General features: G+C 39.5%; 1 protein-coding gene across 2 annotated transcripts in view; it reads right to left on the bottom strand.

The window, feature by feature from the left end:
• Nucleotides 1-383: 383 nt before the first annotated feature.
• LOC149990276 (gamma-taxilin-like) overlaps nt 384-27202 on the bottom strand; it is an 88168-nt gene continuing 61349 nt past the window's right edge. For both annotated transcript variants that reach the window (XM_090265490.1, XM_090265489.1), the window contains exons 6-10: nt 9918-10037; nt 8067-8141; nt 4709-4801; nt 2659-2754; nt 384-1000 (exon numbers count right to left, since the gene is read on the bottom strand). In XM_090265490.1, coding sequence (XP_090121616.1) covers nt 680-1000; nt 2659-2754; nt 4709-4801; nt 8067-8141; nt 9918-10037 — 705 coding nt within the window. In that variant the 3' untranslated portion in view covers nt 384-679. The remainder of the gene's footprint in view (nt 1001-2658; nt 2755-4708; nt 4802-8066; nt 8142-9917; nt 10038-27202) is intronic.

Below are 27202 nucleotides of genomic sequence, written 5' to 3'. Positions count from 1 at the left end.
AGAGACTGAGAAGATCTATATGCACAACCAATGGACATGGACTAAAAGGTGGGGAGACAACTGGAGGAAGGGGGGCCACCGGGTGGAGGGGAGCAGAGGGAAGGGAAATTGGGACAACTGTAACAGTATAATCAATAAAAAATAAATAAAAAAACCAATATAAGAAAGCTGATCTGAATCAAATATACCATGTTTTTTTCATATCCCATACTCAAATCTTAATTTTGGTTGGCATTAAAATGAGCTCCTAAACAAAACTAATCATTTTTATATGTTGTCTTCTTATGTTAGTGGACTAGAGAGTTTATGTTAGTTTTAGTTTTCACATATGGAGCCACTGTTAGAACAAATCTAAATTTAATTATAATTAGATGCAAAGGGCAGAAATAAGGCAATGAACACAAACATTTAACATTGAACCAAAAAGGCAATGAACACATATATTCCAAAGAAGGGGAAAATAATACAGATATGTAATACATCTGTAGAAATGTATACACTGAAACAATGCAAAACTGCTAAGCAGTCTCATGTATCACACAGTTCAACAGTTCTAAGAAAATACGTATGTAGAAAAAGTAAGAAAACTTTTATCAGAAAATCTGTACTAACTGCTACGGAAAAGTTATATACAAAATACATCTCAATATATTAATTACTCTTCATTACATCAACTGAATCAATGTCCAGAAGAGATCATGTGAAAAGGGTCATTGGAACTGCATTTTGTTTCATTTACTCCCTTGGTCTCATCCTTCAAGTAGACCCCTGGAGCACTTTTGAAGAAAGTGTTCAACTCTTTCTGAGAATCAATGGCGGTACAGGGCTGTACTACAGGTGTTGCTAAATCTTTATCTGCTGCTTTCACAGAGACCTGCTCCTTCAAGACTTCCACCTTCTCACTGAGCTCATTTTTTTCCATTTGAAGAGCTCTAAACAGCTTCTCTAACCGTTCCAATTTCATTTGAGAAGCTTTGTACTCTTTATCACGAATAGTTTTCTAAAAAAAAAACCACAACAACAGTATTTTAGTAACGTCTGTACAGTATTCCCTCACTTATCGTGGGTATTACATTCTAGACCGCCCCGCAATAGGTGAAAATCCATGAAGTAGGAACCTTACATTTATTTTAGTGTATATATATATATATAAGGCTTATATATATATAAGGCTTTATAAACCCTTCCCACACACTTATAAACCGTTCCCAGTCCCTTATTAACCTTTCCCACTCCCTTATTAACCTTTTCCACACTTTTATAAACATTACTTATGTTCTTAAACGTAGTCTATACTCTTAAACCTAGGTAACTTTTAACAACATACATATACAGTACCGGAAAATCTCACGATACAGCAAAAAATCCACGATAAATAATTATAGTATTTTTTAAAATTCCGTGATACAGTGAGGCCGCGATAAGTGAACTGCAATATAGAGAAGGACTAATGTATACGTAAATGCAAATTAGATTATCAGTAATCTGATTATAAGTAATCTGAGCTACACTAAAAATGACTTTTTAAAATCTTTTGGACCTCACTAAATATTGATATTTATAATTATTCTGAAGCAATACAAAAATTAAATTATTTGTCATATTTCCTTAAAGTAACCCAAATGCACTACCTGACTCTGTCAAGTATTAAGTGACAGCCTTGGTTCCCACACCATCCCCCCCCTCCCCACCCACCTGCAGCTGCCTGGGAGTTTCCCATGACAGCAGGGTACATCAGCCTGAGCTATGTTGGGCCTTGATGAGCCTTAGACTCACAGCTGCGAGATAATGACTAAATTCAATAGTTTCTTTTTTCTTCCCCCTATAAAACAGCTCCTCCTTCCCTAGAACCCCGGAGTCAGGCCATTCAAGGCACGGCTTCCTCCCCGCTTATTAATTCCCTCAAATAAACTTCTTTCTATCTGCTCGCTCCCTCCTACAGTTCTCTGAACAACACCGTTCTTACATTAAGTATTAAGAAAATTCAGCATCTTAATTTAAAGATGCCCAAAATAAGAATCGTTTTATTTCTACATTGTTTTTTCTTCTCTTCCACACTTTCAGACCTGTAATGTTTTATATTGTGAAATGTTATAAACTAGCCCTATCAAATTTATGAAAGCGTGAACTTTAGTAATTGCACTTGGAATACATTTCAGCTTTATTTACAAAGTCTGACAAAAAGTAGTTTGTTGCCTTTTGGAAAGAATAAATCAGGGCAAAAAAAGCAACTGAGATATAAGTTTGGGATCCCTCCACAGGAATTTAAATAAAGTTGTCTTTACTGAAGAGCACTGAACCAGCAACAAAAGCATTACCTGTTAGAAAAGCAAATTCTTGAGCCACACCCTAGATTTAATAAATCAAAAACTATGAGGGAAGCAGCATAAAACATTTAAGAAACCTTTAGTCTGCAGAAGCTCATTTACTAAGAGGAAAGCAGAATCTAGATACTTCAGAACAGTCTACAACACAAACCTGATCTAATTAGTTGGGGAAAGTTTACATATCTCACTCAAGACAACCTAACTTAACTGCATAAAACTAATTAAACTTTAATTATGAAACCTGCTATTACTTTAGCAAACACCCAGATGTTCTAGCATGCCTTAAATCTGAAATAAATGAGTGTTTACCATTCATGTAAAACCTTCTCACCTCTTCAGCCAGTTGCAGAAGTACATTATTATTAGTTTCCCATTTGGTACGCCATGTTATCATTTCCTTTTCCAGTTTCTTAATTGTCTTTGTCATCTGTGAATCAACACAATGCAAATTTACATTCTAAATTGTACTCCTTGACCTACAACAGAGACATTTGATAATGTTTCTCTCCTCTCTCAACAGTGCACTTGCCTCAACCAGCTGATAGTATGTATGTCTTTATTTTAAAAAATAACAAATTTTATCTTCTCAATGTCAGAAGAAGAAGCAGATGCTAACTTTGAATACCACATCCTCAAATCCCTCAGTTAAGGCTGGAATACAATTTGTTCCAACTGATGATAGGAAGATACAAGACCTTCTGCTCCCTAGATTGTATGGAAAAAAAAATCCATGTTCTTTTATTTTCTGGATACAAAACATTAAATTTATTTCATCAGATTCTTGGGAAGAATACGGATTCTCAGGCAACAAAGAGATCAAGGATCTAAAACCACAGCAGAAGAATTTAGGTAACCAGGAAACCTAAAGATTTAATAATTTTAATATGTTTCATCACCCTGACAACTCACAAGACTTTTACTTCAGATTTTGTCAAATATAAAATGGGTCTAAAAATAAGGAGTGTTCTTAAATCAATGCTACAAGATCCCGCTTTTCAGAAATACCAAATAAGAATCACCTATGCCTATCAAACACACATGTTTCCAATATTCCTCTATTGTTGGTCTTCCTATCAGCTCTGTCTCAAGCAGAGATACTAAGCCAGGCAGGAAACAAGGATAATGCAGACCCAATGCCTTATGTCATGGGTTATTACCCACAAAACTGTCTCACAAGCAGAGTGCAACAAAGGCCATGGGAAAAGCATGTATAAGATGTGGGTTGAGTGTTGACCTACAAAGAGCTGTATAGCCACTAGCAAAAAAAAAAAAAAAAAAAAAGTTTCAGTTGAGGATTCTCCAGGATATTTAAATGGGGAGCTTCTCTATTAAAATGTTCTGTGTCAATAGCATGCATGTACTACAGTCCAGCTAATACTTTCACTGTACATAACAGTTCCCCTCAATTGGAGCTTCAGCAGCAAAAACTGGCAGGCAAAACCAGTCTGCTCAGGCTCACTGAATCTTCCCTATTAGTAGTTCTAAAAATAGCTGAAGATGCTAATTGGAACACTTAACATGGACAGGTATGTTTGAAATACAGCAGATACTTTTGTTATTCTTTTCAACAAAGAAGGAACAAAGATGTTAAACAACACTCGATCTACAATAAATAATTCAAGGATACTTGTTCATGTGAGAAGTCTGACAACCAAAAACGTGCTTTCAAGTGTTTTTCAGATGTGATAATGAAGACTAATATCCATTAACTATTTATAAAATGCCAGACCCTATTGTTACTTATCCTCAAATAACCACCATTTTGTAAAACCCAATTTTAAAGGGCCAGCGCCAACGTAAATAGTTTGCCCCAAGGAAGTTACACAGAACAGGTCTCACTTTCAGAGTCTGTGCTCCAAACTGAGTTGCTGCTCCCAATTTACTTCAGGACAGAAGCAGGTAAGTGTTCTCTGTTACTCTTCAAAACTAATTTTTTAATTTTATAAGGATGTCTCTGCATGTACCAAGATCAAATTTTAAAAAGTAAAAATGTTTTGGGCATAAGGACAGTAAACTAAAATATATTACTGTCCTTGTTCTGGATTAAAAAAACAAAAACTTTTAAAAAGTGTTTTATGACACTTTTTGAAAAAACTGAGGGGAGATCATCTGAAGTGATTTATTAAAATATCTACTTCTAACAACAAACTGTCCTTATTAGGAGGAAAATTCTCTTTAATAATGGCAGGATTTTGAGAGTATAGAGACTATTATCAACTTGGGGTAATTTCTGGACACAAATGCCTGAATACACCAATGCAGGATTACAAAAAATAAGTTAGGATTGTATCAGATCATTATAAGCTCATCCCAACAGTAATTATGCTTAAAGTAATCACATGTAAATTTAGAAGCAATATTCCACTATAAATATATAATACCTTTTCCATTTCCTGCCTGAAGGTTGTAAAGAGGTCATTGCTTTTTGCCATTGCAGTCTGGAATTCTTCAAACTTATCTATATAAAGAGAAAGCTACAGAAAAAAAAAAAGGGATCCAATATTCTGAGTATCAAATAAGCGATTTTAAACCCAATGGTTATAGAAAGTACATAATATAGCTAAACATTAGTGACTGGTTACATGTTATGAAAGTAGGAACAAACGCATTAAATATTGGAACAACCAAAGAAAGGCTAAAATTCTTAATACACCACTGAAATGTATTAAAATTTGAAATTTTGTTGGCTTAATCTGTGCTAATACTTAAAACTATATAAGTATTTACTAGCTCCACTCAATAAATTACAATAAAAAGGAAGGTAGAGTGGTATAACTATAAATTTCATATAACCATAATGTTTTATGCACCACTCCTCTCCTTATATTTGAAAAATTGTTCTTGCAAAAAGTTATTATTTTAAGTGTACTTTCTGAATAGCTCTAAGCTTAATATTAAGGCTATTTCTTTCCTGAACATGGAAGGGAAGTAAAAGAGAAGCCAAAGAATGGTTTGGTTGAAGCAGAATTTAGTGGGAGTTAATGGGAGTACAGTAGAGAAAAAAGAAAAGTTAAAAAAAATAAAAACACCAAATTATGTTTATCCCCCACTGCTGAGGAGTTTTTATGCTGGTTGGAAAAACAATGGTAACTGAATGTAGAATGTAGTTATCTTTGGGGGGGGGCTGGGAGGCAGTAGCAGAATAGAAAGTATGTGAGTGAGCCCTAAACTATGCCTTGCAGGTGGGATAAATGATTTTGCTTAGAGCAGGATGGAAGGCTTTAGAGATGATCTAACATAATTATATTACATTCAGGATGAGAAAACAGAGGCCCAGAAAAATATTGTATTCCACAAGAGATAAGTTTCAAGATCACAAGAGGATGCCTGAAACCACAGAATACTAAACCCTATATATTACTATATTTCTTCCTATACATAATTCCTATGATAAAGCTTAACTTATAAACTAGACAGAACAAGGGACTAAAAACAATAGCTATAATAAAATAAAACAATTATCACCATACACTGTAATAAAAGTTATATAAATGTAGTCTGCCTTTCTCCCTCCCTGATAAATGGGTATCCATTAGATGAATAGGTAGCTTTATAGTATGGAGACAATGGACAAAGGGGTGATACCTGTTTCAGGTAGGACAGAACACCTGGTATAAGATTTCATCATGAAATTCAGAACAGCACACAATTTAAAATTGATAAGTTGCTTATTTCCAGAATTTTCCACGTAATGTGTCTGGTCTGTGGTAACTAAAATTGAAGAATGTGAACCCACCACTAAGGGTGAGTGCTGCAAAGTGTTTTGCCAAAGAAAAGTGGAAGAGAAAAGATAATCAAAGGCCAAGAAACAGCCTTTCCACTTTCCTCTTTCATTAGTGCTGCATGAGGACTATTAGACAGCCATGCAAACAGGACAGGTAGGAGGTAGGAATGGTATGACGGAACCAGCCCACCAGTTATTAGGGGGGATGGGCCATAGAGGGAGCATGTAGAAGCAAGCTCTGCTGTACGTAGGAGGGGAAAGCTGACTGAAAGCAATGTTACCAGTGAGAAGCTAGACAAGGAAACTGTAAGATAGCCAAAGCAATGCCTGCAGAAAGGTGAGGAATAGGGCGAGGATAAATAGAAATTTAGGGGCAAACTGAAGAAGAATGCAGAGCATGTGTGAGCAGTCCGTAGAGGGGCACACATTGACAGTGCCTCTGAGGTTGCTGGCCTGAAGGTGGGAGCAACAGCGGTGCTCTGGCACAATGAGGGAATTCTGGTGATTGAGGGAGAACATTAAGACAGTTTTAGCATGGCTCAATTTTACTGAAGATGGCATATCAAGGTAGACAGCCCCATCTGAGACAGTCTCATGCTCACCCACTGTGGGTATCCAACTACCATGACTCCTGGATTTATGTGACTGAATTACAAAACAGTGAGTAAAGGCATACCAAGACTATGAAACTGTCAATAAATGCTGGAAACTGACACGGTAACAGCATAAAATGGGACCAACTCTTGCGAAGGAAAACTTTTCATATTTGATTACTATTCAATTTTCAAACTAAGTGAGATTAGTAGGTTTATAGAGTATCACTAAATTATAAAATGTTCCCAAAAATAGCATTCCAAAGGGTTGCTCACGAATATGAGCGCCAGTCTTAATGTGTTCATATACTTAAGAATTAAGAGAGTTCTTACATTAACATTATATAATAAATTTTAAACAGAAAGTACGACGACCATGTCCAGCTTGAAACAGCTAGAGGAGCTTGAGACCTTCGCCCATTGTCCTTTACAAGATTACAAAGGGTCCTAATATTTGGGGGGGGTAGTTAATTTTTACGAACCAGGGGTATGGACTTGGGGGGGATTGCTGGGGGAGGGGGGTAGTTAATTTTTACGAACCAGGGGTATGGACTTGGGGGGGATTGCTGGGGGAGGGGGGTAGTTAATTTTTACGAACCAGGGGTATGGACTTGGGGGGGATTGCTGGGGGAGGGGGGTAGTTAATTTTTACGAACCAGGGGTATGGACTTGGGGGGGATTGCTGGGGGAGGGGGGTGCTGGGTGGAGGGGAGTAAGGGGGAGAAAATTGGAACTGTTGTAACAATATAATCAACAAAAAAAAAAGAAAGTACTTTTTTGAAAAGAATATAGTCTAGTTAACCAAAAGAGAACGAAATGTACATAGAAATACCTAATTGCTTCTGTCTGTACAAACCAGACAGGTATCAGGTATCAGTAATGTTTCAGAGATAGAAAACACAGTATTTCGTCTATTTTTACTTTAAGTTGGCACATCAGCTTAATTTCAAAAATAATAGACTGCTATAGGACAACAGAAAAGGACTGAACTGACAAATAGAGAAAATCCCAATTCTTTTAAGAAGCACTCACAAAACATTACCTGCTAATGGGACCTGTGTGAGCATATGCAGTTTTTTAAACTACATATAGAACAAGGTATGCATTTCTTGCCTGCTTTACTTTCCTTGAAGAATAAAATTAGAAAAATATTTTTAAATTATCTAGGTTAGTAGAAAGGGCACCATGAAAATAAACTGAGCAGTTAACCCAATTTCCATTGGACTGAGGGGTTTCTTAAGACATGGGATTTACAATGTTAAAATCAAGAAAAATCCTAGTCCAATCACAGGAAGTTAGTCACCATAAGTGAACGGAAAAATTGCTCCAAGAGAACAAGAGATTTACCATTCTGTTCTACCTGGCTCTGGCCTGGGAGCAAGAATACTCACAAATTGTCCTATTCCTGTGCTGTCAAGTTACCTGCTGTTTTAATTGTACTTCCTGATGTTTCATTTCTTCGTATTTGTACTTGGATTCTGTTGCTTCTTTTAATAACTAGAAAACAGAAACATTGTGGCAAAATACTACAGAATAATTACACATTTAAAAGTCAAATGAACAGAAAGTTAACATTAGTATTTCCTGTTATTATTTTAGAAAGAATCACAGGTCAATGGGTAAAATATCCTATTACAACAATTGCTAATTATCGCTATCTTTGAACTGTACCACTTCAACACTTAGGAATAATCTTTTACCCACTTAAGGAGAGGAAGAGAAGACTCCTGAAGGCCTAATAAGGTTTATGAAACTCAGGTGTAAATTGAGGTGTTTTAGGTTAAAATCATTAAGACCAAATTGAAGGAAAAAACAGGACTAGAAATCCTGATATTATCTGACTGGCTAAGAAGCCCTACTCCATGAGAGGCAAGGTAAAGCAGAGTAGGTATAGAACCAAAAAAAAAAAAAAAAAAGAGAGAGAGAGAACAGACATCAGATTTCTGAATATTTTTTCAAAAGTGGGGAAAAGAAGGGTCTAGTCAATAAATGTGGGCAAAGTAGGTTTATAGTTATTTGTATAAAAAATAATACAATAAGTAAATAGCAATATAAGAACAAAATCTGTGTTCCATGTACTCAGCAATTGTAAACCTACTTTTGCTCCACCCTGTATACATGAGTTTTAAACAAAATTATATAGTGAAGTTCCATGGTAACAGTTATGAAATTGTCCTTAAACTTCTCAAGGAAAATGTTATATGTAGTGCAATTAAACCTTAAAAAGTCCTTAAATCAACCACAAAGTATGCACATGTAATACATGTATGTGTTTACACACACACACACACACACGAATTTATACTCCATGATGGAAATGGCAATTGCTTCTTCAGTTGTGCACTAGATGCTATTGTTGCTTTACACTAAAGGTCCATGCTGTGAAAATACATCTCTCTAAACCTTAGAATTGGACTTAGTATGTTGTTCACATTTTAGGAACACTTAGGAACTGAGTATTTCACACTACACTTACCTCAGGACCTAGGCTACTTGAATGACACACTAGATGGACCAGTCCATACTATTATAATCATTTCCTACTTTATTTAAGTAAAGCATATAGTTTAAATTACACGTTAAGTGTGGGATCTCACTTTGTTCACAGTTGATAAAGTTGGTGTGAAATAAAATTGCCTCTAGCTCTTAATGCTTAACTTGCCAAATGACTGTCACAATTTTGAACTTAATGATCATTCCTTAAAAAAAAAAAAGAAAATATTCTACACATGCACAAAAAATAAAACATGTGCAGGTCTTTTCAGTAGTCTAAAAATCATGTTATACAATTTTTTATGTGAAAATGTTAGCAGAAATAAAAAGCTGAACATATTCTAACTTTTTCAATCTAGAGAGTGAAAAAGCAAGTAACATGACTCAAGTGTATATAAAATACTTAGTTTAAATGTTTTTAAAGACTTTGGTTACAATTTTGTCAATCAAGTTCTTTAAGAAATAGAACTGACAGTGACTAGAGGGGAGGGGGAAGGGGTATGATGAGGGAAAGTAGGGGAAGGGTCTAGGCAAGGAACGAGTATAAAGGACCCGTTGACATGCCCACAGCGTGGGGACTGACTATGGAAGTTGGGGGGCAGCAAGGGAGAGCAGTGGGGGAAAAATTGGGACAAATGTTAATTGAACAACAATAAAATAAAATGAAGGAAAAAATAATTAACAAATAAATAACAAGTCCAGTCATAAAAAACCATATAAAAGGCAATAAACCTGAAATGTTTCATTTTTCAATACAAAGAAAAAGGAAATAGAACTTACAAACTCTCTCTCCCTTTGATGTTTTTCATCAGCTTCCTTTATGAGCTGTGTTGTTTGCTGAAGCTTGACATCCACAAGCTGTTGTTGCAGTTCCTTATGTTTGAACACTTTATCAATATGCTAAGGAAAAATAAAATTTCTCCCATCACTTAATAAAAAAAAGAATACATATTGGTGAAGAGAAATAACACAAGTTATAATTACCTGCTTTTGTGTTCTTCCTGCTAATAAAATCACAGCTAATAACATTGAATCTTTCTATCCCTATGCTTGAGGAAACATCTATGTACATCATCTTAACATCATCCTGCACCTGAAGGAATGATCCCCTATACTGTCTGTTCCCATTGTTGTTGGAGGTGGGCTGTCCCCATCAACAGCTTTGAATTTCCCATTTCTTCTCTGTTAAAAGTTAGGCCCAAGCTATCAAGAAAAAAGATGGAAATCAAACTATTCATATTAAACTCATTCATCCTTCACATAAAATTCCTGGGCTTTCCCCCAAATTTCTTAGTGTGGGTAGCAGCACGATATAATGGTTGAAATGATCTGGGGTCAAATCTTGGTTCAGGGGATATGGTCTTGGGCAAATTCTGCTCCTTAATGAATCTGCTTTCTTATCTATAAAGATTGAAAACTATATCGACCTTACAGTTATTGTAAAAATCAATGCAAGGGTTAAAATATTTAAGGTACTTGGTGCCTAGTACACATTACATACATACTTGGAAAGAGGAGAGGTCATTATTATTTCCAAACCAAATTTCTAAGTGATATTTATGTACAATAAAGTCATCAGAACATCCTTCTCAGATAGAAAATAATAACTTTTCCAGTTACAATATCCCATGTGACAGGAAGAAATGCTGGTTCACAACAGGGTAATCAATAACGTTTTGCGGAGTGTGCACTAGATTTGCCGTTGATTGAAAATAGTTGACTGGATATGTAATGGGGAGGAAGGGAAGATGGCCGCGGAGTAGGGACAGTGTTCTCAGCTCCCTCCTGTTAGGGAGAGACTCCAGGAACGAATGCGGAGAGGAGTGACTGAGTGAGTGTGGATCTCCAATAGCGTGAACAGGGAGGAGAACGTGGGAATAGCGTGGAGGGGGGTGGAGGGGTTTACCACACACTGCAGGCTGAGTCATTCTGGGACTCGGTGCGTCTGCAGTAACAATCCGGAGAGCTCACTAGCCTGGAGCTCCTTGGAGGCTCCCCCTGCTCGGGGCACACCGATAAGTGAATTCTTGTAGGGAGTTAGGGAGAGGATTTGGCCGAAAAAGCCAGAGGAGGGAGAGAACAGTGAACAACCAGGACTGGGAGAAACTGTGATCTGAGTCTAGAGGGAAACCTCCTCAGCTACAACCTGCGACCGAAAGCTCGGCACTCTGGGCTCGCACAGCACTAGAGCTAGGGCCCTACAGAACGAAGGGAAAGGTTTGGGGCAAGGAGACCGACCTCACAGAAAAGCTGCTGTGGAACTCCGGACCGGGGGAGAACTGAGCAATTGCGCTAGAATCCCACAGAAAAAAAGGCGGGTTTGGGGCTAGAAGAGAAATAGGACGCGCAGGGTGTGTAAGTAGGGAAGAGAACGGAGGCGGTGATTCTGGAGGGGAGACTGTTTTACGGTGGGGAGAAGGGGCCGCAGGGAAAGGCTGCTGAGGAGCTCCAGACTGGGGGAGAGCTCCTGGGTAGGAGAGCACTGTGCTGCCCGACCACACTAGAATCCAGCAGAACAAAGGGACGGTGCTGGGGCGGGGAGAGAGAGAGAGAGCGCTAAGGCCCATAGACAGGAAAGACACCGGAAGCTCTAGCTCGGAATAGAGACCTTTCTGGGGCAAGGGGAAGAGCCCACACGGGAAAGCTGCTGCAGAGCTCCAGTCTAGGGTAGAGGTTCTGGGCAGGAGAGTGCCACTGGGCCCGGCGCTTTGACTGACTGTGCCACAGTCCTGCAAAACGGGGGGAGGGTCATGAGACAGGGAGAGAGGTAGGGTGCCCAGGCATATAGGCAGGGAAGAGAGCAGAAGCTGTGGCCTGGGAATAGAGACACGACTGGAGGCAGGGTGGGGATTGCAGGCAGGCACAGGCTCGACGAACAGGGGGAAGGAATAGCAGGACAAGCCTGAGGAGGGCTGAGGCTGCCTCAGGAGGGGACAACTAAACGCAGCTCACAGCAGAGCGGCGGTAGGCCCATGAATAAAAGACTAGCAATCCCAGAATCAAGCAGGACCTTTCCACAGCCAGCCAACCAACCAGAAAAGATTTTAAACTCATTGAATTTTGAATAGGGGCGGACTCAGGAAGGAAGGAAGGAAAAACAACAACAAAAAAACAAACCAAAAATACCCAGAGACTGGGCCTAAAAGTTGAACTGAGTTAAAATCCTCTCATTCTTTTATTTCTCACTCTCTAACTGCCCCTATCATCCTTTCTTATTCTCTCTCCTTTTCTCCCCTCCTCTTCCCTCCCTTCTCTCCCCTTAGCATGTCTCCCCTGCATCATATTCTGTTATTTTTTAAATTTTAAGTTCTCTCCCCCCCCTCCATTCTCTGCGCTAAGCACCTTCAATTTTATTAAATTTCTTTCTTTATTTTGTCCCCCTTAAGTCTACACTCGTTTTTCTTTCATCCCTTGCCCTTATTTTTCTTCTCTCCCTATACATATTCGCTTTCTTCCTCTTGCCCTATTCCACTTTATATTCTAATTTTTAATATACAAATTACAATTCTAATCTATACCCCTCTCCCTTCACCCTCCCATTCTTACCCCTTTTCTCTTTTCACCCCAGCCCCTCACTTCTTTCTCTCCCTCTTGTATTTCCCCTTCATCCTATCTTTTGTCAACTCTTCAATTTCAGTCTTTCCCTCCCTAATATCTCCTCTTCTTCCTGATTTCCTTCTCTCCTGTGTTCCTTCCCTCTCCCATCCTCTTGCTTTCCCATCTCCTATTCCTCTCTCTCTATAGTCTATCTTGCAATTTTATATCATGTTTTAATCTCCTAATCTTTTTTATAATATATAATTTAAAAAAATTTTAATCCAGTCCTCCCCCTTCTACCTCCCCTTCTTCTTTCATTCCCTTTCCTACCCTTCTCTTCTCTACTTTCTCTCTATTCCCTCTCTCCCTTCCTGTCTTGCTATTTTCTACTCTGTATTTTTATGATTGAAAAATTCTTTCTCAGTCTGTTTCCTACCTTCTAACAATCTCAGCCCTCTCTTTCAAATTCTGGCTGTCTGTCTGCCTGGATGTCTATTGTGTCTATCCTCCCTCCCACGCTAATCATATAGCATATACCGATTATATACTCCTAATACTATACACTTCCACTTTCTCACTACACACTGTAAACCTCTCCTCCTTTTCAAACATACAGTGTGAGAATTGCTGTCTTACATAACCTTGATTCCAATTACTAATATAATTACTCTATCAACTTCCAGCTCCAAAATTACCCTTCCTTCATTTAAAACAACTCCTATCTGCTTCTCCTACAAAATACGAGTCCCAATATCTCCAGAAGTATATTAATACAGGCTCATTTGCAGCCTATAGTGAGATTGTAGTTGGGGGAGATATTGGAGGGTGTGGGTTTCTTGTCTGGATTGTGTGATTATGTTTTAGCAGCACCTTCACAAAAGATCTCAAGACAAAGTGAGCAGAGTGACTCAATCAACTAACCAGAGAAAAAGATCCACCAAAGAGTAGCTGAAATACAACCAGACAGATTAAAGAAATTACATCCAGGACAACACAGACAGAGATCCAAGAGGGCGGAGGAGTAAGTGGACGCTACACTAACCTCCTCCCAGGACCAGCCAGTGCTGACTCAGCCCCAGTATAGCAGACAGACCATTCCCCTCCAAGTGGTGTCGTACTAAGGGGAAATAAAAGCACTGCCTACAGGAATGAAGCTGACACACCCATGTTCCTTAAGCCTGATGGCTAATCACAGATTAAGTAGATTAACAACTAAAGAAGAGAGACAAAGACAGTAGATCACTGGAAGTCTCCAATAGGCTGCCTAGGGCCAGTCTGGTAAATGATCTGACGATACCAGAGGCAGATACAGGAAGAGCAGATCTTTCTAAGAAGCACCAACAAACAATAGGAATCACAAAAATGGGGAGACAGAGAAACAACCCCCCATCAAAAGGAAAGGTAGAATCCCCAGAGAGAGTGCTAAATGAAACAGAGGGGAGAAAAATATCAGATATGGAATTCAAAACATGGACTATGGAGAAGCTGAATGAGCTCAGCAGAAACTACAAAGAACTCCAGGGAAACTACAAGGAATTCCAGAAAAACTACAAGAAACTCACAGAGAATTACACAAGCATGAAAAAGGACATAGAAGCTATCAATAAGAGTCAGGAGGAAATGAATACGATCTTTGAATTGAAGGACACAGTAGGAGGAATTAAAAGCAGGCTAGAGGAAGCAGAGATCGGATCAGTGAGCTGGAGGACAACGTACACAAAAATCCCAGACAATGCAACAAAATGAAAAAAGACTGAACAAGACTGAAGAGGTTCTAAGACACCTGCAGGACAACATGAAACGTAATAATATCCGTATCATAGGAATTCCAGAAGGAGAAGACGAGCAAGGGATAGAAAACCTCTTTGAAAAACTAATGACAGAAAACTTCCCTCACATGAGGAGAGAAAGAGTCACGCAAATCCAAGAAGCACAGAGAGTCCCAGTGAAGATGAACCCCAACAGGCCCACCTCAAGACACATCATAATTAAAATGGCAACATTCAAAGACAAAGAGAGAATCCTAAAAGCAGCAAGAGGGAAACAACTAATAACATACAAGGGAGCTCCAATAAGGCTATCCCCAGATTTCTCAGCAGAAACACTACAAGCCAGAAGTGAATGACAAAAAATATTCCAAGCCATGAAAAACAAAGGCCTACAACCAAGAATACTCTACCCAGCAAGGCTCTCATTCAAAATGGAAGGCGAAATAAGGAGTTTTTCAGACAAAGGAAGACTAAAAGAATACATCTCCACCAAACCAGCAATGCAAGAGATGCTAAAGGGTCTGCTCTAAGAAGATAAAGAAACAGGGAGGTGGGGGGGGGACCAAGATGGCCGTGGAGTAGGAACAGTGTTCTCAGCTCGCTCCTGTTAAGGAGACAATCCAGGAGGAACAAACTCGGGGAGGAATGACTGAGTGAGTGGGAATATCTGATAACGTGAACGGGGAGGAGATCGTGGGAGCAGAGTGGAGGGGGGTGGAGGGGTTTGTCACAAACTGCAGGCTGAGTCATTCTGAGACTCCGTGTGTTTGCAGTATCAAGCCGGAGAGCTCACTAGCCGGGAGTGGGTTCTTGTAGGGAGTTAGGGAGAGGATTTGGCCGAAAAAGCCAGAGGAGTGAAAGAACAGTGAACAACCAGGACTGGGAGAAACTGTGTGACCTGAGTCTAGAGAGAAACATCCTCAGCTGCAACCTCCGACCGAAAGCTCGGCATCCCGGGCGCGCCCAGCACTTGCGCTAGGGCCCTACAGAACAAAGGAGCAGTTTTGGGGCTAGGGGACGGGCCGCACAGAAAAGCTGCCACGGAACTCCGGACCAGGGGAGAACTGTGGTCTTGAAATCAGTGTTTGCTCTTTAGTCGCGCTAGAATCCCACAGAACAAAGGGCAGGTTTGGGGCTAAGAGAGAGGTGGGACGCGCAGGGTGTGTAAGTAGGGAAGAGGGCGGAGGCAGAGGTCCTGGAGGGGAGACGGTTTTAGGGCAAGGAGAAGGGCCCGCAGGGAAGGGCTGCTGCGGAGCTCCAGACCGGCAGAGAGCTCCGGTGAAGGAGAGTGCTGCGCCGACCGACCACACTAGAGTCCCACAGAACAAAGGGACGGTGCTGTGGCGGGAAGAAAGATAGAGCGCGCAGGTCGATAGACAGGGAAGCCAGCGGAAGCGGTAGCTCGGAATAGAGACAGTTTTGGGGCAAGGGGAAGAGCACAGGCAGGAAAGCCACTGAAAAGCTCCAGACTAGGGGAGAGGCCCTGGGCAGGAAAGGGCCACTGGGCCCGGCGCTTTGACCGACTGTGCCAGAGTCCTGCAGAACAAAAGGACGATCTTGAGACAGGGAGAGAGGTGGGGTGCGCAGGCATATAGACAGGGAAGAGAGCAGAAGCTGTAGCCTGGGAAAAGAGACAGGACTGGAGGCAGGGCGGGGATTGCTGGCAGGCACAGGCTGGACCAACAGAGGGAAGGAGTAGCTGGACAAGCCTGAGGAGGGCTGAGGCTGCCTCAGGAGGGGACAACTAAAGGCAGCTCACAGCAGAGCGGTGGTAGGCCTGCGAAAAAAAGACTAGCAACCCCAGAATCAAGCAGAACCCTCCCACAGCCAGCCAACCAACCAGAAAAGATTTGAAACTCATGGAATTTTGAATAGGAGCAGACTCAGGAAGGAAGCAAGGAAAAACCAAAAAACAAACAAACCAAAAACACCCAGAGACTGTGCATAAAAGTTGAATTGAGTTAAAATCCTCATTCTTTTATCTCTCACTCTCTCTCTAACTACCCCTACCATCAGTCCCTTCTTATTCTCGCTCCTTTTCTCCCCTCCCCTTCCCCCCTTCTCTCCCCTTAGCATTCTCCCCTGCATCCTATTCTCAGTTAATTTCTTAATTTTAAGTTCTCTCCCTTTCTCACCCTCTCATTTCTCTGCGCTACTCACCTTCAACTTTATTAAATTTCTTTCTTTATTTTGTCCCCCTTCAGTCTACATTCATTTTTCTTTCATCTCTTGTCATTATTTTCCTTCTCTCCCTATACATAATCTCTCTCTCTCCCTATTACACTTTATATTCTAATCTCTTAATTTTCAAATTATAATTCTAATCTATCCCCCTCTCCCTTTACTCTCCTATTCTTACCCCTTCTCTTTTTCTACCCCACCCCCCCACTTCTTTCCCTACCTCTTGTATTTCTCTCCTTCATCCTATCTTTTGCCAACTCTTCAATTTCAATCCTCCCCTCCCTAATATCTCCTCTTCCTCCTGATTTCCTTCCCTCCTCTGAGCTCTTTTCCTCCCAAATCCTCTTGCTTTCCTATCTCCTATTCCTCTCTCTCTATATTCACCTTTTCTATCTTGCAACTTTATACCATGTTTTAATCTCCTAATCTTTTTTATAACATATAATTTAAAAAAGAATTTTAATCCAGTCCCCTCTCTTCTACCTCCCCTTCTTCTTCTGTTCTCTCTCCTACCCTTCTCTTCTCTACTTTCTCTCTCTCTTTCCTCTCTCCCTTCCTGTCTTGCTATTTTCTACTCTGTATTTTTATCCTTAAAAAATTCTCTCTCAATCTATTTCCTACCTTCTAACCTCCCCAGCCCTCTCTTTCAATTTCTGGCTGTCTGTCTACCTGGATGTCTGTTGTGTCTACCCTACATCCCACGCTAATCATACAGTATATACCGATTATATAATCCTAATACTATACACTTCCACTTTCTCTCTCCACACTGTAACCCTCCCCTCCTTTTCAAACAGACAGTGTGTTAATTGCTCTCTTACATAACCTTGATCCCAATTGCTAATATTAATACTCTATCAACTTCCAGCTCAAAAATTACCCTTCCTTCATTTAAAACAACTCCTTTCTGTTTCTCCTACGAAATAAGAGTCCCAGTATCTCCACAAGTATATTAACACGGGCTAATTTGCAGCCTATAGTGGGATTGTATTTGGGGGAGACATTGGAGGGTGTGGGTTTCTGCCTGGGTTGTGTAATTATGTTTTAGCAGCACCTTCACAAAAGATCTCAAGACAAGGTGGGCAGAGTGACTCTCAATCAACTAACCAGAGAAAAAGATCCACCAAAAAGTAGCTGAAATACAACCAGACAGATTAAAGAAATATCATTAAGGACAACACAGACGGAGATCCAGGAGGGCAGAGGATTAAGTGGAAGCTACACTAACCTCCTCCAGGGACCAGCCAGTGCTGACTCAGCCCCAGTACAGCAGCAGACCATCCCCCTCCAAGTGGTGTCATACTAAGGGGAAATAAAAGCCCTGCCTACAGGAATTAAGTTGCCACACCCACGGTCCTTAAGCCTGACGGCTGATCACAGATTGAGTATAGTAACAACTAAAGAAGAGAGACAAAGGCAGTAGATCCCTGGAAGTCTCCAACAGGATGCCTAGGGCCAGTCTGGTACATGATCTGACGCTACCAGAGGCAGATCCAGGAAGAACTGATCATTCTAAGAAGCACCAACAAACAAAAGGAATCACAAAAATGGGGAGACAGAGAAACAACCCCCCATCAAAAGGAAAGGTAGAATCCCCAGAAAGAGTGCTAAATGAAATAGAGGGCAGCAACATATCAGATACAGAATTTAAAACATGGATTATGGAGAAGCTAAATGAGCTCAGTGGAAACTACAAAGAACTCCAGAAAAACTACAGTGAACTCCAGAAGAACTATAAGGAACTTACTGAGAATTATACCAGCATCAAAAAGGACATGGAAGCTATCAATAAGAGCCAGGAGGAAATGAAGAATACGATCTCTGAATTGAAGAACACAGTAGAAGGAATTAAAAGCAGGCTAGAGGAAGCAGAAGATCGGATCAGCGAGCTGGAGGACAACGTACACAAAAACTCCCAGACAATGAAACAAAATGAAAAAAGACTGAACAAGACTGAAGAGGTTCTAAGACAGCTGCAGGACAACATGAAACGTAACAATATCCGTATCATTGGAATTCCAGAAGGAGAAGAAGAAGAGCAAGGGATAGAAAACCTCTTTGAAAAACTAATGACAGAAAACTTCCCTCACATGAGGAGAGAGAGAGTTACGCAAATCCAGGAGGCACAGAGCGTCCCAATGAAGATGAACACCAACAGGCCCACCTCAAGACACATCATAATTAAAATGGCAACATCCAAAGACAAAGAGAGAATCCTAAAAGCAGCAAGAGAGAAACAACTAATAACATACAAGGGAGCTCCAATAAGGCTATCCTCAGATTTCTCAGCAGAAACACTACAAGCAAGAAGGGAATGGCAAAAAATATTCCAAGCAATGAAAAACAAAGGCCTACAACCAAGAATACTCTACCCAGCAAGGCTCTCATTCAAAATGGAAGGCGAAATAAGGAGTTTCTCAGACAAAGGAAGACTAAAAGAATACATCTCCACCAAACCAGCAATGCAAGAGATGCTAAAGGGTCTGCTCTAAAAAGATAAAGAAACAGAGAGAAACAGAGAAGAACATGAGTACAAAGGGGGAAAATGACAATGAATAAGTACTTATCAGTAATAACCTTAAACGTAAATGGATTAAACGCTCCAATTAAAAGACATAGGGTAGCTGAATGGATTAGAAAGAATGACCCACATATATGCTGTCTACAAGAGACCCACCTTAAAACAAAAGATCTACACAGACTGAAAGTAAAGGGATGGAAAAATGTATTCCAAGCAAATGGACATGAAAAAAAAGCCGGGGTAGCAATACTTATATCAGACAAAACAGATTTCACAGCAAAGTCCATAAAAAGAGACAAAGAAGGGCATTTCATAATACTTAAGGGAAAAATCCATCAAGAAGATATAACCCTTATAAATATATATGCACCCAACTTAGGAGCACCCAAATATGTAAGGAAAATTTTGAAAGACTCCAAGAAAGATATAGGCAGCAACACACTCATCGTAGGGGACTTTAACACCCCATTGTCAACAATAGACAGATCTTCAAAGCAAAGAAACACCAAAGATATTGAGGCACTGAACAACACTTTAGATCAAATGGACTTAGTCGATATATATAGAAGTTTACACCCCAAAGAAGCAAAATATACATATTTCTCAAGTGCACATGGAACATTTTCAAAGATAGACCACATGGTAGGACACAAAACAAGCCTCAATAAATTCAAGAAAATTGAAATTATATCAAGCATCTTCTCAGATCACAATGCCTTAAAATTGGAAATCAACCTCAAGGAAAAAACTCAAGAACATTCAAACTCATGGAGAATGAATAACATGCTATTAAATAATGAATGGGTTAACAATGACATCAAGGAAGAAATCAAAAAGTTCCTGGAAACCAATGATAATGAACACACAACAACCCAAAACCTATGGGATACAGCGAAAGCAGTCTTAAGAGGAAAGTTCATAGCAATACAAGCCTACCTAAAAAAGCTAGAAGAATCTCTAATAAAAAATTTAACCCTACAGCTACAAGAACTAGAGGAAGAACAACAAGCAAAACCCAGATCAAGTAGAAGGAAGGAAATCATCAAGATCAGAGCAGAATTAAATGACATAGAGTCTAAAGTAACAATTCAAAAGATCAACAAGAGTAGGAGCTGGTTCTTTGAAAAGATAAACAAAATTGACAAGCCTTTAGCCAGGCTCATCAAGAAAAAAAGAGAGAGAACCCAAATAAATAAAATCAGAAATGAAAGAGGAGAAATCACAACTGATACCACAGAAATACAAAGAATTATAAGAAATTATTACGAACAACTGTATGGCAAGAAATTTGACAACCTAGAGGAAATGGACAGATTCCTGGAAAACTGTAGTCTGCCCAAACTGAATCACGAAGAAGCAGAAAGTCTGAATAGACCAATAACAGCTAGCGAAATTGAAGCAGTAATCAAAAAACTCCCAGCACACAAAAGCCCAGGACCAGATGGCTTCACAACTGAATTCTACAAAACATTTAGGAAAGAACTAACTCCTATCCTCCTCAGACTATTCCAAAAGATACAAGAAGAGGGAAGACTCCCAAACTCGTTCTATGAAGCCAGTATAACCCTAATTCCAAAACCAGGTCAAGACACAACAAAGAAAGAAAACTACAGACCAATATCGCTGATCAACATAGATGCTAAAATCCTCAACAAAATATTGGCAAACCGGATCCAGCAACACATTAGAAAGATCATACACCACGATCAAGTAGGATTCATCCCAGGGATGCAAGGATGGTTTAATATTCGCAAATCAATAAACGTGATACACCACAGAAACAAAATGAAAGACAAAAACCACATGATCATATCAATAGATGCGGAAAAAGCATTTGATAAAGTACAACACCCATTTATGATAAAAACTCTCAGCAAAATGGGAATAGAGGGAGCATACCTCAACATAATAAAGGCCATATATGAGAAACCTGAAGCCAACATCATACTCAATGGGCAAAAACTGAGAGCATTCCCCCTGAAATCAGGAACAAGACAAGGATGTCCGCTCTCTCCACTCCTATTCAACATAGTCCTGGAAGTTCAAGCCACAGCAATCAGACAAGAAAGAGAAATAAAAGGCATCCAAATTGGAAAAGAGGAAGTAAAACTGTCATTATTTGCAGATGACATGATAGTGTACATAGAAAATCCTTTAGACTCCACAAAAAAACTACTCAATCTAAAAAGTGAATTCGGCAAAATAGCAGGATACAAAGTCAATATTAAGAAATCGAAGGCATTTTTATACACCAACAATAAAAACTCAGAGATAGAAACTGAAAGAAAAATCCCATTTACCATAGCAACAAGAAAAATAAAATACCTAAGAATAAACTCAATCAAAGAGGTAAAAGAGCTGTACACAGAAAACTACATAACACTGAAGAAAGAAATTAAAGAAGATACAAATAAATGGAAGCGTATACCATGCTCATGGATGGGAAGAATCAACATCATTAAAATGTCCATACTACCCAAAGCAATTTACAGATTCAATGCAATCCCTATTAAAATACCAGCAACATATCTCGCAGACCTAGAACAAATACTTCAAAAATTTATATGGAACCAAAAAAGAGCCTGAATAGCCACAACAATTTTGAGGCAGAACACAGTAGGAGGAATCACAATACCCGATATCAAACTATACTACAAGGCCACGGTAATCAAAACAGTCTGGTACTGGCATAAAAACAGACATATAGATCAATGGAACAGAATAGAGAGCCCAGAAATAAGCCCAGGTTCATATGGTCAACTAATATTTGACAAAGGGGGAAAGAACATCAAATGGAATGAAAAGAGCCTCTTCAACAAATGGTGTTGGGAGAACTGGACAGGGACATGCAAAAAAATGAAATTAGACCACCAGCTCACACCATACACCAGAATAAACTCAAAATGGATCAAAGACTTAAATGTAAGCCGTGACACCATAAAAGTCCTAGAGGAAAAAATAGGCAGGAAAATTTCAGATATCCCACGTAGCAACATTTTCACTGATATATCTCCTAAGGCAAGGGAAATAAAGGAAAGAATAAACAAATGGGACTACATCAAACTAAAAAGTTTCTGCTCAGCTAAAGAAAACATCAGCAAGATGCAAAGGAAACCAACCATATGGGAAAATATATTCGCCAATGACATCTCAGACAAAGGATTGATCTCCAAAATATATAAAGAACTCATATGACTCAACACCAAGAAGGCAGACAACCCAATTAAAAAATGGGCAAAGGACCTGAACAAACACTTCTCCAAAGAAGACATACAGAGGGCCCATAGACATATGAAAGTATGCTCAACATCACTAGCCATCAGAGAGATGCAAATTAAAACCACAATGAGATACCACCTCACACCAGTCAAAATGGCAATCATCAACAAATCAACAAACAACTTGTGCTGGAGAGGATGCGGAGAAACGGGAACCCTGGTGCATTGCTGGTGGGAATGCAGATTGGTGCAGCCACTGTGGAAAACAGTTTGGAATTTCCTTAAAAAACTAAAAATGGAACTGCCTTTTGAATCAGCAATTCCATTGCTAGGATTATATCCAAAATATCCCGAAACACCAATTCAAAAGAACCTATGCACTCCAATGTTCATAGCAGCACTATTTACAATAGCCAAGTGCTGGAAACAACCTAAGTGCCCATCTGTAGATGAGTGGATCAAAAAACTGTGGTACATTTACACAATGGAATTCTATGTAGCAGAAAGAAAGAAGGAACTTCTACCATTTGCAACAACATGGACAGAACTAGAGAAAATTATGCTTAGTGAAATAAGCCAGGCAACAAAAGAAAAATACCTTATGCTGTCACCTATTACAGGAAACTAATGAACAACACAAACAAATGAGCAAAATTGAACCAGAGGTATGTAAACAAGAAGTAGACTAACAGTAACAAGGGGGGCGGGGGGGAGGAAAAGAAAGGTGTAAGGGGATGGGTCAAGTTAAAATATATATATATATATATGAATGACCCACAGACAGGTGCAACTGAATGGGGACTAAATGTGGGGGAGGGGAGGGACAGGGTGCAGGGAAACAAGAGGGCTAAAAAAGTGAGACAACTGTAATGGAAAAACAAATCAAAATTTTTTAGTGGGGGAAAAATGAAAATATGAAGAATGGAAATGCCAGTTCAGTGAATATTAGGACAAAGATTTTCCTTCACGTTGTATATTTTTCTCCCTATTTGATCCCTCCAGAGTTTGGCATTCTAAACAAGTAAGTAATGACATAAGTTCCTTTGCATAGAACTAATAAGACCAGTTGTCAACAGAGGTTCTTTTATTTATTTATTTATTTATTTTTTACCAAGTCTTTGACTGGAATGTCAAGGCTAAAGGAAACATACTTGGGCTCAGATTGTTACCAGAAAGCTCTGAGGAACTGGGAATGACTTTCAAAGGTAATAAAAGCCCGTGAGATAAAAGGCCTGGTACCATGGTTGGTTGTGCGGTCCACAGCAATCTTTCCAGGGAAGGAACGAAGGTTGCTTTCCTGAAAGATGGCTAGAAGGGACCTTAAGGCACAATGAAAAACCAGAAAGACTTGGAAAGGACAGGTGTGTACAGGCAAGGATGAATGCCAGATATGTGGCTCAGCTTCTGTGCCCTGAAGAACAGACTGAGGGTCACCCTAAATATTCCTTGGGCAAGTTCCAGCAAAGTAGAACTAAAGATCATAAGTGATCATTTGCTGCTCTTGTTATGTTTATGCAAATGAACAGGATAAATTAAAAATGGACTTAATGTAGTCCCTTTAAAGACAAGGAGGGTAATCTTAGGGAGAAAAATCACTATTCAAGGAAAATCACAATGATCAGTAGTAGACTATAAAAAAGGCAACTAACTGTCTTAAAAGTTTCTTCTCATTTAAAATATGGTTTCACTTGAAAATTAAACCATGTTGTGATATCATCAAAGAGATTCAAGTTGCAGGCAAGTAGAATGTCAAGTGCCTTGCAACTGGATGTTTTCCCAATAAGACAATCTTACAGATTTAGAGACTTGTTTGTGGCTTATGTTACATAAGTTAACATGTGTTTTCTGTTTTCAAAGGGCATAAGCCTATGATCGCATTACCTGAGTGATTGTCTGTACGCATAAGCCTCACTTAATCCTCTCTGCAGTGCTGCCTCCTGAGACTCAATGGTTTGGCTGAACTAAATGGCTGGGTTGGTGAAGAATGGGGTGGTCTGTGGCTTCACTTTAAAACGGGTTTCTCTTTTCTGTCCTAATGGCTTGGACAGAAAGGGCCCAGAGGTCTGAAATAGGGGAAACCTAAACTATTTCCCTGAGCCCAAACTAAGTATAATGGGCAAAAGGGTTTTGGACAGGTGAGATGTACCTAGCACACCTTCCTCCAAAGAAGCCCTTTTTTTCTTTTTTTTCTTTCTCCTAATATGGAACATTGAAAAATTAATCCCTGCCTTTTGACATCTAGTAGTTATGGATTGAATGATGTCTTTTAACCCTTTTCGCCAAATCTGTTGCCCCCAGAACACAACAAGGATGCCAGCCTGTTAAACTAAGCATGCTGTTGACCAGAGAGAGCCAACTGACCTGGAGTCTGCATGATCTTTCCCCATGTGGGAAGGCCACCCTCCCCTCCCCTCCACACCCCCACTATTATTAGGTTTTCCTGGACCCAAGGGTATGTAGGACGACGACCATGTCCAGCTTGAAGGAGCTAGAGCAGCTTGAGACCTTCGCCCATTTTCCTTTACAAGATTACAAAGGGTCTTAATATCTGAGAGGGAGGGATAGTTAGTTTTTACGAACCAGGGGTATGGACTCTGGGGGTATTGCTGGGGGCGCGTGATGCTGGGTGGAGGGGAGTAAAGGGGAGAAAATTGGAACTATTGTAACAATATAATCAATAAAATACATTAAAGAAAAAAAGAAAATCATTGACTGGATTATTAAGTTATATCTTGAAAAAAGACAGAAAATTCTGTAACTCCTAAAATGCACATGAACTTCAAAATGATACAACATGAAAATATACTTTGCAAATTCCATATGATAATAGCAAAGTAATGTCATTCTTAAAAAGTTAAAAATTTTAGAGTATTTAACAAAACGAGGATTTTATAAAGCTACTAATAGGAAAATCACTCTATAAGCGTATAAATTAAAAAGATGACATAATATCTAATAAAATGTATAAAACTTGTTTTAATCTGTTCCCAACAATCTTAAAAGGTGTGGAAGAGGCAGAGAAATAAAAACAGTGACAAGGCATTCAATTAAGTGGTTAACGTTAAATTATAAGCTGTAACAATGTTATGTAACAAAGGGTATTGTCATTTCAGGATACACATTCAGAGAGTTTTGAGAGATGTCTTAGATTTGTTTAAAAAACAAACAAACAAAAAAAACCCAGCTGCCCAGACAGGGAAGCGGGTAACTTCTGAAGCTAGGTTATATATTCTAGTTTTAAGCATGGAATTTCCTATAATGAGATTAAAGAAAATGGTTAGAAAAATACCGACAAATCTTAAACATGTTTTCAAAGACATGTAAATTATAAATTAAGACAATACAAAAATTGAATTTTAAACTGGTATAATTTTGCTGGTAGTAAAATACATAAAATTTGCCATTTTAACTGGTCATCTTTTTAAAAACATAATAAAGGCAGGAGAGGCATTCTTTCAAAACCCCAAAGTCTCTAAAAGTAAGGAAACTAAAATGAGCCATTTAATCATCAATTTGCTACTAACTGTCTAACTTTCATACTAGCTTCTAAAATAAACACTATAATCAGGTTCTGCAGGCATAGATCATTCCTAAAACTTTTTAACTTCATTTTGTGTGTGACTGTGGTAGGGGTTCCCAGAAATCCCCACAACCCATAGTTTTGGGGTTGGGGGGTAAGGGTAAGGTAATTAGCGTATCTATGGCTGGTAGCTAGTTTCTTAATTATGGCCCTCCACACCTCTAAGGAGAGGGTAGGGGCTTTGAGCACAGAATGGTGACAAAAAAAAGGCTGGGGTGGGGAGGAGTGTTACGTAAGATTCTGAGAGTAGTCAGGACCTGTCAACACACTGACTGTCACAGGCCACATTCAGGGGTTTAAAATAAGGCAACAGCCATGTAAGTAGGCAAAGCCACGTGGTTTGAAAGAAGGTAAGGCAATGCGATGTGATCTGAAAGAAGAAAAGGAGCCAGGCAGAATGAAAGGTGATAGCCATGTAGCACGCTGGTCCACACGGTTTGGAAAGACTGCGAAGCACCACACCAGCCCACCATGAGGTCTGGTGTATAGTAAGACAGCTATGATGTAGCAGCTAGGCAGCTTTGTAGGAAAGCTGGTCCACAGTGAAAAGAAATAAGCAGCTATGCTTCCAGCCATGCAGCATGGGCTACTAAAAAACAGGCATCCTGCTGCTCTGATTGTGCATGGTCCAGTTGACTCTGAAGCCACCAAGAATGCCACCTTGCAGACCTGGACTCTATCTGGACTCTTTGAGCTTGGGACATACAGACAGGACACTCTCAGGACTTGTGCCTTTCCTGGGATTTCACCATGCTTTTCTGGACTACTACATGGAGGTTGATGACATTGTACCTCAGATCCTCAAGGGGAGAGCTGATAGATAAGGAATGGGGAACTTCTGGGCATGGTTTTGGCTTATTGCCTTTTGGGGATCAAGGGAAGTGCTGGGTCTTATGGGAGAACAGGGGTGCTCCCAGCCCCTGCCCAGGTGCAATATTGTAAGTAACAACCTGATTTTTTCAACACTAATTGTTGAGTCTTACTCCAAGGTACCACGTGAATGAACACCCTTTTGCGTGGTAACATGACCACCAAGAGGAGTGGGTAATGAATTAAAAGAAGGTTCATTTTTTTATTCCAAATAATACAGTTGGTAGAATGCAATTGTACAGATTATCAAGGAAGTCTAAGACAGAGTTTTTGAGGCCCCAATATTTATTGTTAGATTGGATACGGGAAGGACAATCTGTATGCTAAAATCACCACATTCCAGTATCACATGACACACAGGTAGGACTTAACCTATCTTCTAGAAATTA

Source organism: Furipterus horrens, unplaced genomic scaffold, assembly GCF_987537825.1.
Source record: "Furipterus horrens unplaced genomic scaffold, mFurHor1.1.pri manual_scaffold_19, whole genome shotgun sequence".
Classification (NCBI taxonomy): domain Eukaryota; kingdom Metazoa; phylum Chordata; class Mammalia; order Chiroptera; family Furipteridae; genus Furipterus; species Furipterus horrens.
Note: the sequence above shows the minus strand (reverse complement) of the source record. Positions and strands in the feature narration are given on the sequence as shown.